Source organism: Ambystoma mexicanum, chromosome 1q, assembly GCF_040938575.1.
Source record: "Ambystoma mexicanum isolate Mex_15411 chromosome 1q, UKY_AmexF1_1, whole genome shotgun sequence".
NCBI lineage: Eukaryota > Metazoa > Chordata > Amphibia > Caudata > Ambystomatidae > Ambystoma > Ambystoma mexicanum.
The window spans coordinates 914,225,896-914,240,157 of record NC_090922.1 but is presented as its reverse complement, the minus strand read 5'-3'; the positions used below and the strand labels follow the sequence as shown (position 1 = coordinate 914,240,157).

The following is a 14,262-nucleotide window of genomic DNA, read 5'->3' as shown; positions in this document are numbered from 1 at the left end:
TAAATGCAAACCAATTGTATAAGCAAATCCCAGCGAAACATTAGGAAAGGCCAGAGCCAAAATATCAAACAAGCAACATTGCTCTCTGACACAAATCAGACATCATTAGGTTTTGAGAGGGCTTAACAATGCGTATGTGCAACTTGAATATACAATTGTACCTGCTATGAGACATCATTAGCACCTGTGCTATGATCGTATGCCATGACAGCAGTTTCAACCATTAGACATGTACATGCTATCAATTATTCCCTGTTAAAAGGGTACATATTTGTATGTATGTGTGGATGATTCAGCAGTCTCCTCACAACCCTGTCTCATGTCCCCTAAGACCCCATCAATGCCTTCCTAGCCTATCATAGCCCTCCACACCAAGAAGTGTGTGCCAATGGTGAACATTGTGGATAACAAACACTACATAAAGTTTCACTGAAAACTATTTTGAGTAGCCATACTTTCTCTACAAAAATAATTCTTGTTCATTTCCTCCTCTTCCTCCAAAATGTGTGGAAGACTCACCATTTCTTGACTAAGCTAACGGCAACTTTAGCGTTTGTTCCCCATTTACCCTACTCCATTGAACAATGCTACCCACACCTCTGCAGTCCATATGGATCCATTGATGATTGCCATTTTTGATTGTGTAAATTATATTCCTGGTTTATATATAAACCTATGTGGTGAACCGTGTGTAACTAAAATAAAAGTGTTAACTCATAAATACATGGAGGTATATGCCAATAAAGTACCATCAGGGAACTCTGGGTGGCAAAGTTGCAGGTCTTTGCAGGTACGGGCTGGGTTATTCTGAGTGCCCATTGGGTACTTCATGCGCTCAATATCTTGTTTCAGAGAATTCAATGAGCCGAAAATCTCCTCCATTCCATCAGCATAATCCAGAATATTATCTCCTGCATCAGCCTGCATGTCATCAGAAGACCGTCTTGTTTTCTTTGGTGACTGGATAGGTAGAGGCTGGATGACTTCTCCAGGAGGACCCTAAAAAAGAATTTGCTTTTTAGGACTTTTTTCATTTCTCTTTATCAACTACTTATATATGCAACTCATTGTTGACATTGTGTATTACAATGAATGAGAAAATGTTCCCACTACCATCAAATGTTTGACATATTGTTTTCACTAGGTTCTCCATTTTAAAATGTTGCCTTTAATCAACAACAAAAAAAACAGGTATACCACCAGTCAAAATACATCTCATGTTCTAATTCATTTATGTTTTCACTCTTTGACTTAATTTTTAAAATGCAGTAGTCAATGAGGTTAATGTACTTGTTGGAAGTATAGTTATTTTGTTTTCAGTACTTTTTATTCTTCTAAGCAAACTTCAAGACCATAATACTAGCCCTGACATTACTTCTTTTTACTTACTATAATCTTATTCTAAATCGTATTACACCTAAAGCACCTTTGAATACAGAAACAAGGAGCTCTATCATGATTTTAGAGGAGAGTCAACCCCTTGATTTTGTTCTATCTATAAAGATGGGATTTATTTTAACCCAGGACTATAAATGTATACCTCATAGTGCAATCACAACATCTAAATAGCTCTGTAGGCCATCAGCAAACATAAGTTGTAGCCCTCCCAATAACACTTTCAAAGAATATACTTTCCTCATTTAAATCAATAGGTAATTTTGTTATATTTTATAAAGCACTGTTTTAAATTATCCCATGCTTTTTTTTCCAGACCTGTGACAAATATGGTGATTTTGTGCATTTTACAAAGATTAGTAAGGGACCACCAAATAAAATAACATTCTCAAAATGAAGATTAAAGTCATTGCAGGGCTGTGTCCTTGTACTTAGATATAAACATAATTTCTATTTACATTATGAATTTAATAGTCATTTCTTGAAGTCTTCCAGTTCTCTCACAAAATGTACTTTCCAATGATTATTCTACTTTTTCAAGAATACAATTTTATTGGGCCAGCATTGTGTTATGAAACTCAGTATGTCTCAAACTTCAATTTCAAATTCCTTAATTTGTTTTCTTCATTTTGGTCTAACCAATGATATTTTAGTTTCAGCTTGGGACACTCACAGGCAAGAAAGAGAACATACCATTTTGGGTGCTAACATAATCTGTTGTCACACATACTATAGGAATGCTGTGTTCATCCTTCAATTCTTTGACATATTTGGATGCACAGTCTATTTTATGTACGTTTTTTGGGCTCAGATGAGCACCTTATACCATTCCACCTCCTTATGTCCTTTAGTACAGTTTCTTCAAGCTATTCCTTAAGTACGCTTTTGACAAGGCATATACATGCCCCTACCTTATTTCCTCATCATTGCTCTGTCATAAAGGGTTACTTCTACCTTCATCTCACAGACCATTCATTGTAATACATTTTTGTATAATGTAACTTCTTAAATTAATCATTTCTTTGTCTTCTCTCTTGGTAGAGATGTATCAACTGTTTAGGGTATGGATCAATAAAATGGATCCATTTCTGAAATGCATAAATTATTTGAATGAAAACATCATCAAATAGAAAGCATTGTTACACTTTTTATATCATACTTACAGGGGGGCCAGGAGGACCAGGCGAGCCACCATCACCCTTTTGCCCAGAAGGACCCTATAATGAAATGTTAAATCATTGTTAAGACTACTTATAAATGCCACACAACATGAGAATAGAGGAAAAATACATGTTTGCAATACGGATATACTTACAGATGAACCCTTTGAACCTTTTGGACCTTGAGGACCCTACACAATAACAGAAAAAATACTCATTGATGACTTCAGAAAAATGTCATGAAATAAAGACAGTAATGGGCACAAGAACTTTAGTACTTACAGGCAGACCGGGAGGACCTGGTGGACCAAGTGGGCCAGAAGCACCATTTATACCCTGAGAAAAGAGAATCACAATGTATTTTAAACATTGGCAACAGCATCTATCTTTTCATTGGACATATGTGTGCCATTGTTAGACTACCAATTCCAGTAAATCACTTTGAGTCAGAGCTGGACATTGCTCGAGAGTACTGCTCCTGTAATCATGGAGGCCTTCACATTTACAGATGATCTTCTGCAGTGTGATATCCATCTTATATCCCACAAGAGTATGTGAGTGTCTCACTTCCACTTTAGTGAAATAGTTTGCTGTATCAGGGGTTCAATGTTTCTGTAGATGTGTTCCATGACCTATAATCCCACACTTGGTTCAAATATTTGAGGACTGGAGGCAAATTAGTTAATACTCTGCTAGAATAAGTTGGGAGCACTAGTTTGGGGTCAGGAAAAATATTGCCACACTGAAAATGTTTAGAAAGGGCAATCTTGTGAGATAGAACTGTTCAGATTTACACAGAGCAAACTTACCACTGTTGAAATATGAATTAGAATGTTGCAGCTCACAAATCACTTACACTCATTTTAAAATATTGAAAAGAATTACTTCATTATATGGTATTGATATAATACAAAATATGGCATTCCATTTTAAGTTGTACTTACGCTGTCACCCTTAGAACCTGGTGATCCTTGTAAGCCTGGAAGTCCTCTGTCACCCTTTTCACCCTGCTCTCCTGGTGGTCCAATCAGGCCAATCAAACCTGGATGTCCCTAGAGAAATGGTGATATTCCATCGTTAGACTGCAGTTATTGTTTTATTAAATAGACTTAATAAACATGTTCTTGAGCTGAATAGCTGGAGTGTGACATGGTTTAATTCACATTAGATATTCTTTCTTTCTGCTAGTCAACTATTATGATCCAGAAATATATCTGATTTTCATGTGAAGGTTCTTGCTTATATAGAAATGTTTATCATATAAAATATGAAAATTAACAGTCCTTTAGTCTCTGACAGTTACAAAATAAGTATCTCAGTTTATGCCATCCGTCTTCGAAGATCAGACAGTTTAATTGTCATTAAATTTGCATTTGATTGCCCAAGAGACCTCAATATAGAACCCAATTTTGGCTGGTTAAAAAGAACAACCACAAAATGTTATCACAACCATGTTCTTGTCATACACATAAATAGTTATGCTTTGAGTATTTTGAGAATAACTGTATTTGTATAGAGAACGTTAAAGCACATTTGTATAGAGAACGTTAAAGCACATTTATTAAGTATTTGCCTTATATGTTTCTAAAGAATTTCCTTGGTTACATAATGATTATTTTAGGAAATCATTTTCATACATTGATCTATTTACCAGAAGATGAAAGATGAACTTATGTACAGTTTCTTTCGTATTTGGCAGACATGCTGATATTTCCTCAACAGGCATCAACTTTCAAAGTACAAAGACGTGTATTGCACTATGAGTGATAATACCTGATACCAATTATCATAAAATATCCACTATTAATTTCGGTGCGCACTCCTTTCATAACCATGTTGGTTAGGAATGTGCATGTAGTACACTTGTAAACCTGTGCTGGATTACTGTGCATTTGCACAAGCACAAATTGAATTCTCCTGCCACAATTGCATTATCACTACAGAATCTACAGTCTTAAGTCATTTGCACAGACACTTCGCAATTGTGACTACACAATGCCACTTCAGGATGTGCAGAATTTATTTGTGCTTACAATAAACATGTGTCAATTACTAAATAAGTTATTCACGTTTGCAATCTCTTTATTTACCTAGCAATATGTCTGCTTCTCTCGAGGATAGTGCAAATGTGGCTGTATTTATCTTTATTGAAAAGGTAACATTTACCTACCGACACATTATTTCTGTAATATTAGAAAGAAATGTCCATTAAACTGCAAATAATGTGATGAATTGTCGCCCATTATGTTAGTTTGCCTGTTGCAATTTTTATGATTGTAGAGTTTTCCGTTCTTTTAGAAAGTTGTTTGGATATTAAAATGTTACAAACCTTCTCTCCCTTATTTCCGGGATCACCCTTCAGTCCTGGCAGGCCTGGTGGACCCTTGAAACAACATCAAACACATTATTAGAAACACAATTTAAAAAGAAAATATAATATTTTGTTTATGTCATAGAAATGATAAACCATTAATTCAAAAAATGGTTAGTGCCATTCGAAATAATAACACTTTGCAAAGAAACCCCCATCTTTGAATACCTTGAGTGCAGCTATTCTAAGCAACTCAGAGCAGCATCAAATTTCAAAATTAAAGAAGAAATTGACAGACCCATCAACAGAGGATCCCTCAATTTGAACAATTAGATCTAGGGAACCCACAGGACCGTCCCGCACAGTGGCTGGAATAATCAAATGTCCAATATGCCAACCCCCAAATAAGCTAATTTTTTTCGAATCAATCAAACTAGCAGAAGTGATATCTGGATGTATTTTCCTTTGGATTGCTGTTTGTAGGTGGTTGAGATAATATTCCTTAGCAGGATCTGAAGGTGTGTGAACAGCTTCATAGAGCATGACTTGTCCTTACTGTTGATCTCCTTGACTAATAAGTGTGTGTCTTTCTGTCAGGTAGATTGTTTCATTCCTATGCCACATCTCCTTCACCTGTGGGACCCCCAGCACTTTTTGCTGGACTCTTGAATTATTTGGTCTGTTCTCCTGAGTGAGTGGGAGCATTTTTCCCACTGACTCATCTTTTACTCTGTCTATGGAATCCTTAGTTCATGATTTGTGTACTTTATTTTATGGAGTTATGTTTTCCTCCATATTCTCCAAGGCACCTGTAATTTACTTTTGTAGCACACGGCACCTTTTGTGCAGTATGTTGTTGGGAGCCCTGTGGGCTTGCCTTTGTATTTTCTTTTATTCTTCTTGTGTGAACTCATTTTTGCAAGGGTTGAGGAATTATGTATATCCTATCAACATGTAATAATGTGAGATCAGCACACCCCACCTGGGGAGAGCTGAGGGGTTACACTGCATCCCCTTTCTCACTTCTACTGTAACATTTCTGTGACAGTGACAAGCATACCTGAGTATATGGTGGCAGTGGACGTGTTCTGCTGACTTTTTGTGTTACTTTTACCCACAGGCTGTGTTCACAGCCCCGGTAATTCATGGAAGGGTCACCATTTACCAAAAATGGTGGCTGAATTCTTTTTTTACCATTTCTTTTGTGCTTGTCTTTTCTTGGTCCTTCTGGCGTCCTGGGTTGGGGAGGTCCTGATTTTACTTTTGACTTCGGCAGGAATCCTGTGTGAAGCCCGCCAAGGCTCTAGATTGTCTGTGAAGACAGGAAATGAGGGAGGAGTCTGAAACTCTGCAGTCATTTGTCTTCTGGCATGCCTGCCTGGAACAATTTACAACTGGGAGCTGGCTGTCCTGAAAAAGACGACCAAGCCCAAAAGTTTGAATGCAGCAGGAGTGCTGTTTGGCTGGGTTCCTGGATGAATGGATGGGATCCTGAGGCTGAAGACAAGTCGACCACTGGAACAAAAGAACCAAAGAAGAGGACCAGAGATGCCTACAGGCCCTTCCACTAAACAGAGAAGCCTGCTGAAGTGACCACTGCTGTCCTGACCCTGTTTTCAAATTAACAGTGAAGCTATGAAGAGGATAGCTTCCTTCCAAGGACTTGTTGTCATAGTTAGTCCTACGATGACCTGTAATTTGAGACAAATACCTATGACCTTCTTGGGCTGCATATCGCCAATATCCTGGGACCTGCAACCATTCTGCATTGCATCGTCTTCCGAAGAACAAATCATCACAAAACTTTGGTGGACTCCTTCAGGACCACTAAAAACAAGATTCCGCTCCTCAAAGTCCCCTAACCAGAGTCCAGAACCGACCAAGCAAGGAAAATCTATCGGATGCAAACCATTCTTCACTGGTGTCTCTGAAAAGGCACCAAAACCACAGATCCATGTTGGAGCATGACATATCCATTGTTGGGAGTCCCCTCTCTCAACTGCTGCTGTGAAATCCCATCCAGAGTCCCTGCTTCCATGACCACGACAAAGAAACAGGAGACCGGGTCTGCAGCTGCTACATCGTGAAGGCATCAATCTTCGTCTACTTCATCACTCCTAAGGTAGTGTGGGACTCGAGGTAATTCTTACCTAGAGAAGTTATGTCGCTCCTGTGAAGCTAGGGGGGTAATTTGTGTGGTTGGGAGTTCCGCCATCAATGTTTGTCCAGGCCTAATGCTGGAATGCATGCAGATATCCTTCTGCAAAGTCCCTGAACCCTTTTACGCAGAAAGATAGTTACGTATCTGCTCCAGAAGAATTCCAAAGGAAATCTTGACTTTTCTACAGCTTGTGCCTGCTTTTTTGACCTCCAATCTGACTCTGAAAGAGACTCAGAGCTGGATAGGGATGGACTCCTAAAGCCTAGGCTCTGTGAAAAGATTGCTAATTAACTTACCATGTGTTGGTGTGGTTTCTGTCATAAGGATCTGAAACCAAGTTCTAACTGACTTTTGAATTGTGTCTACTTGTCTAAAAAGTAGGTATAAAGTTTACTAGACAGCGTTTTCTACTTACCTTCAATTGAATACTGCCATTCTATAAGTCGTTTGCACAATGGTTCACTTGCCAGAGGTATTGTGTTGCTTATACATTGTGTTTTCTAATTGTGATAGTGCTTACCTTTTTCAAGATGTATCTTTACCTGTGTGTATATATACATATATATAATAAACCAGTATGTGTATATAACTCCATAGTGTATAAGTCTTTCTTTGGAACATATGTCTGCTACAAGTTCTTTGTACCTCTCTACAGCCTTTACTCCCTCCTTAGATAAGGCAGGCTGCTCTGCCATTGCTACCCTTACCTTGAGTGGTACAGGCTTATATTAGAAGTTGGAGTTCTGTATTGCCAAGTAGATGCGTTTTATAAAGTCCTTTGGGTGGACTTCAGAAGAAACTCCCTAACACTTTCAATTTAAGATAGAAAGCACATACCAAATGTGGGTTTTACAGTGGTGTTAAGTTGGAATTCCATGGGCCACAAACATTTTGCTTTCTTTTTTATTGTCTCCCCTGCCATTTTTTACTGTATCTTTCTGGCTAAAGCAACTTATACTGAAATCCCCCTGGACTTCTGCAACCGTTTTGGTGATGTGCTGGCCTAGTAGGCACTGTGGCTATGAGGGCCGTGGTGATTTTTAAGCAGTCCAATGTCTTCACCCTGCACGTGTGTTGAGAAGTAGGAAAGTGACAGCTATAATTGAATGTTGCCTTAACTTGGAGTGCAGTCATTGTTTACCACAATAGTAGGTCAGGCCATGAGTATACTAGCCATAGGGGAACTAATGTGTTATTTAAGCCCTTTTCCTAGACATTTTGTTTTGGGCTATCTCTTTAGGTGTGTGTACCATGAGACAGTCCTAAAATGGCAGTTGTTCTGATGTTGACTCCCTCTGAGCCACGTCCTGCACCCCTGTGAGTGGTTTCAACTAGACTAGCATGTTTTTCTGGCCAGACATGCCCAATACACATCCTATTTTGGTTGTGTGTTTGTTTTGTGGTTTTAGGGCCAGCCTGGATGTCGGGATGCCAAATCTATTATCTGCATTCCTGGATTTTATTGCCGGGCATTTGACTGACTGTGTTCATCTATGGAAGACTCTGTGTATTCCTATGATTCTTACCTGAAATGCTGTATCCCTGCTGGGAAGATAGGTATCTGCTCCTGAGGACTCCTTTTGGGCATATTGAATGGACGGCAGCTTATTTGCGCTTGGTCATGATTCCTTCCTAAGCTGTTGGAAATACATCCTGGAGAAATCTTTGCCCTATCCCCTCCATTGATTGCTGATTGGAATGGATGCACCGTCCTTTAGCCATTTCTGGGAAATTGCTATGCTGTCTCACTGTGAAGTGGAGAAAGAGCCTCGATAGTGGGAGTCACCCTGTCCCGGAAAAGGGGTGGGTCACTGCTACTATGCTTCAGTTTCATCTAGGAGCATGCAGGGTCACCGCAATTCCTTGGTCCAGTCCTGCAATCATTTTGTTTGTCTTAATGCACCCTCTTTGCATGCCCTCGAACTGATGCAATCCCCTTGCTTGGGGTTCATTGTCTTCCTAGTGCCTTTTCCATTGCTTCTGGAGTTATGCACCTGGATACACAGATTATTCTTCCTTTCATCCATCGCTGTTCAAGGGTTCAAGTTGCTGGATACCAGTCCTATTTCCACACCTGTCCACTGGCACGTGTAGTTATTATAGTGGGAGCAGCCAGTGTATAATACTAGTGAAAGGGCTCAGAAATTAAGAATTGATGTCTGTGCAGTAGGTGTTAGTTTGAAAAGCAATGTAACCTTGAACATAAAATATGTTTAGGATGCAACATGCCATTTCTCTGTTGTTAATCACTTCTTATTGGACTGATGCAAAAATGTTGCTTCCATGGCCCATCACTTACCCAATTCTTAAGCAATTCAATGGTAAAGCTATGAAGCATGGAGCCACCGTCTGATAAGAAATGTTGGTTGAACAGACTGGTTATGATCAAAAAGCCAAAGAACTGCATTGGACTTGACTATTCATATATTATATGAGAAGAAGAGCTGAACAGTCTTCTTTGTTATGTGTTTCACAACTAATATGTTGTTATTTTGGTTTGTCACAAATCACCCAAGCCTTACTTATACCGCCTATACTAGATTATGTTAACATACTGTGTGTTCTCTTACAACTTCGCATATACCCTACATCATAATTAATAGTAACCTGCCTTCAGATACAGTATCAACATGTTCCATCCATTCCCAATCAAACAAACAGTAAGACAGAGACCATATGTGAGCCATGATGCATGACTACAAGGGGATCCTGAAAACAATGTACTATTAAAGTCCATGGCGAAATGGTGTGATGTTCAGAATTCCACCAGTCAGAATGTACTTGATATATTAAACATTCAATCACTTAATCACACAGAAAAGAACTAAATGAATAAACAATCTAATGTTTTCCATACTGCACCATAGCACCATTTAAATTGATGTGGTGAAATGTAATGTGATGGAAATGCATTGCTATTGAGGCTAATCAATAGGCAATCCTTTGCAAGATGATATAAGGTTATACAGCTGTCAGCAAATTCGCTAATGCATAAAGATTTTTCTAAGGATTTCCATAAGAGTGAATTAAACAGAACATGCTATATACAGAACACATTATGCGACATTAATGCAGATAGATTAGAATCATGGAGACAGATAAACAAATGGGCAGAAAGACTGACACAGTAGACTATGCAATCAATCGGAGTGGCAGCTAGATATATTGACATTTCTACATGTAATTAGATATAGAAAGATAGCTAGATTAATAAATAGAGTGATGAATGCATAGAGTAAATCATGTATCAGGACTCTCTTCACAAATAGGCTGTTATGCATACTTCTGGCATACTTTCCTTTTAGGTTAGGACTAAGTCAAGTCGATAACCTCTTAATAAATTGAATACTGCATTCCAGGAGTGGTCAGGAGTAAGTTAGAGTTACTACGATTAACCTGTTTGTGCATGACCCTCTAAACATGTGCACAACTTCATACCTGTTATTTCTTTGTAGAAGTAGTGAGGTTGATGAAGTATTACATTTATCGAGGTCTCTAAACATACTAAATGGCAACCTGTTTAAACTACTGGAATAAACATGCAGCTTGCCACAATGACAATTCACAAGTTGCTTTTTACATCTAGAGTATGCTTGCATATTTGTTCAAACACCCCCTATTAATCTTTCACTCATGTGTGCTTGATTTACAAATGGTACATTGCACACATGTATTTTTCATCCTTCCCAACTTCTCAATTCCATTGCCCTGAGCGGAGCTAGTGGACAGTGTGCATAGTGATTTAACCATGGTAGATGCTATTGCTGGGCAGCCATACAATATTATTTCAACATTCGATTTCTGATTGATTTGCAGGTGTCACAGAGGAGCCGAATGAGCCACAGTTTTACTTTTAATAGAAGCATAACTAGGTTAATGCTGATGCAAAAGAACCCTTTTCACTCCATAAGGTAACAGGCATAAGGAGGCGTGAGCCATTTGCAGAATAATAGAATATCTCAATTCTTGACAACGCGATGTAAGTCAAGAGAAGAGAAAACGACCTCGTAGTAATAACAGCATTGCTGGTCATTCAGCATACTACAATACATCATCTTGTTTATTTCAAAGACTACTGTGGGGACTGGCTCAAATGTATAGCACACTGATGTCACAGTATAATATTTCTCAAATTCCCTTTTTGACCCTCACCACAAATAAGAAGCAGCTATTTCCCTTGTTCTTAGCACTCCATTGCATATGAACTAATTGGCCAGCTCGGCAACAAGCCATACCCTTTCACCAGCAGCCTGTAGTCGTTGCCATGGCGTGAGAACGGTAGGCTATTATGGTTCACAATAGTAAAAATCAATGGTGGTTAGCTAATGCTTTAAAAAAATTTTGGAGGCTATCGCTAATAGTTCACCTTCCTCTGCCATAATACTGACTCCCATATGTGGGATTAAAATGCGGGTAAAGTTCTCTCTCCGGTTGGGGTGTTCATTGCAGGTCAGAATTGGGCAAAAAGCGGGAAAGTAAAGTTAAGCAAAAGCAATAAACTGTTGGTCTGGTCCATCAGTTCTATGGATGCTAATACCCTGCACTCTACTGAGACACGCCAGTAACAGGTTATTACTATTTCCTGGTTGTAGAATAATGGGGAGGAATTACAGCAAATAGTGCTATATTAACTCAAAACATCAATGAAGTTGGATATAGTTGTTTACAATTTCTTTTGAATTAGGTAGCAAACAAAAACAAGCCCACTCACCATAGGCCCAGGTGGACCATCATGGCCTGAAGCTCCGGGCAGTCCTTGTTCTCCCTAGAGAGGCAGAACATATGTATCAGTTACATCCAGCATTTCTCCATTGGTATTAAGGCAACATGTAAAAGACATGCTTCATGTACTCACCACTGGACCAGGAATACCACGGAGGCCTTCTGGACCAGGTTTGCCTGAAGGACCTTGGGCACCGACTGGGCCGGTTTTGCCAGCAGGACCTTCTGAGCCAGATTCTCCCTAAGAGAAAAGATACAGTAGGCCACCTTCAATTAATGACAAGCTTTTGGGAAACAACGTCCAGATAAAGTTATGATCAAGTGCATTAATGCTGTACTTTTTGCAAACATACTCAAAGTATATGGTAGTGAATGGCATGCAATGTGTGCCACTGATTTTGTAAATATTTAACTTTCTCTATTTGCAATACAATAATACATTATTCCATATTTCTTTGGTGGTTATGATCTATCTGGGTCTTACCTTTGCACCCTTTTCACCTTGTCTCCCTTCAGCACCAGCAGCTCCATTTGGACCCTATGAAATTCAAAGAAAACCACAATTGATATAAGATTCTGCACTCTTGATATCTCAGAATCAAAAGGTTGTCAAGTTAGGTTAGGTTGTCTGTTCATTCTCATTGAGAAAGTCGTACACAACGAAACATACATATGAGATCGAAAATGCCATATGAATGCTCTTTTAACCAAACTCTTTAGCTACCTATTAATATGTTTAGAAGATGTACATAGTTCTAATACGCATCTGCCAATTCCTGCTATTTCACTCAGCTCTCTGTGTGCACGGGCATTACATGTGCCATTTTAAAGTTTAGTGGGAGAACATATTTCAGTAGAAAATGTGCTTAGTTCATAACACCATGGTTCTGTGAGATGGCGTAAAACCACAGGATTACAATGCAGTATGCCTAGGATGCTTAGCGCCTGCTAATGACCACGTGGATTCCAGTGGAATTCATTATAAAACGCCTCCTGCAATGTGTCCATTGAAGGCTGCATATTCTCTCTCAAAGAGCAGAAAGTAAAAGTGGAGGGTAAAGGCGATGTTGTCTTCATTTGCTCTTGACAATTACACTCCACTTTACGAGTGTTGACAATGACACGCAGGAGACCACCAACACATGAATGCATGCATTAGTGGTCTTCTGCATGCAATTAGCAGATCTATTAAAATGGCCCCCTAATTGATTTAATTCTAGTAGCATTTCCAGTTACATGTGCATATGCTTATTGTTGGGTTTTATAGGGCAGCCAGATTGCTACTGGGGAGCATGTGGCAATACTATGCAAGTGCTGGTTATAATCATCATTCATCATCCCCACATGCGTCTCTATGGAAATCACAGCACAGGTGTTATGTTCTTTCAAACATCCACTGGGGGATACATATCTCAAACCCATTGTGCATTATAAGGGCATTATAGTGCAAGGCGGATTATTATACTTTAATAATGCTCATGACCATACTCGGGGCCTGATTTACAAAACAGTTTTTAAATGGGAATATCCCATTGAAAACGCTTTTGTAAATCAGTTCCATGATCTCTTTCACAAAGCAATGTGTTCCTTTCCTCAATATAAGTCTGTGGGTATTGAATTCCTACTCCATCCTCAGTACTCCTTGAATTAAATCACCCTTTCAAGCTCTGATCACTTTGGCTATAACTCTTGAGATTGATCATCTGCTTATTGTCTAACTAATGTTTTTTTTGTTTTTCATTTATATGTGGCTGCTATTACCATTGTTCTGGCAAGTATTATGAGACCCTCACAGTGGTAAACTAATGCATGAACCACTTGTTTATGAGCGTGATGTAAATAAAATAACAATTCGATTAAATGAATCTTTCCTCCTTTCAATAATTTTAGGTCCACTTACTGATAGGTGTATACTACATCTGTCATCTGCCGCTTTGGAATCCTATATAAGGGCAGTTTATGTTCCTTCCATGTGTGGTACAATATTTGAAACATATATTTTAAGGAGCCAACTAAGAAACATGTTAGTGGAAGCAGGTCTGATTGGAGGTTGCTCACGTACTAAGTAGGCACATCAAGGCTTGTATTCTACATTTCGTAAACAAAGATGGATATCTTTCGCCCGTCCCAAGTTCTCCGCGTACATAAAGAGTTTCAAATGGTGCAATGGGTCAAGATCATACTTAGGGTTTGGCAGGACAATCAAGCACTTGGTCGAGCACTCTGGTCGTAGGAATGTGTACAACGAAAGACGTTGTGATTTCAATACCCCTCAACACTGCCTTGGTGAACAGTCCTATGGGCCTGATATACAAAGTGTGTTTCAATGGAGTTGCACCATTGTAAAACGCTTTTGATGATTAAACCCCTATGGCTTTAAATGTGTGCGATTCCTCTGCTGTTGATTTCATGACGTGGATCTCCTATTTGTTTTTCTATTCATTTTATTGATACAATCTAACACAAACATGCTGAATTGGATCGTTCGCTTGAAAATGAAAAAAAACATTAGG

At 38.9% G+C, this 14,262-nt stretch overlaps 1 protein-coding gene across 4 annotated transcripts in view; it reads right to left on the bottom strand.

The window, feature by feature from the left end:
• COL11A1 (collagen type XI alpha 1 chain) overlaps window positions 1-14,262 on the bottom strand; it is a 381,664-nt gene that overhangs the window by 16,931 nt on the left and 350,471 nt on the right. For all 4 annotated transcript variants that reach the window (XM_069641554.1, XM_069641555.1, XM_069641557.1 and 1 more), the window contains 9 exons: window positions 12,234-12,287; window positions 11,883-11,990; window positions 11,739-11,792; window positions 4,885-4,938; window positions 3,500-3,607; window positions 2,838-2,891; window positions 2,711-2,746; window positions 2,559-2,612; window positions 750-999 (listed from right to left, as the gene is read on the bottom strand). In XM_069641554.1, the coding sequence (XP_069497655.1) occupies window positions 750-999; window positions 2,559-2,612; window positions 2,711-2,746; window positions 2,838-2,891; window positions 3,500-3,607; window positions 4,885-4,938; window positions 11,739-11,792; window positions 11,883-11,990; window positions 12,234-12,287 (772 nt within the window). The remainder of the gene's footprint in view (window positions 1-749; window positions 1,000-2,558; window positions 2,613-2,710; window positions 2,747-2,837; window positions 2,892-3,499; window positions 3,608-4,884; window positions 4,939-11,738; window positions 11,793-11,882; window positions 11,991-12,233; window positions 12,288-14,262) is intronic.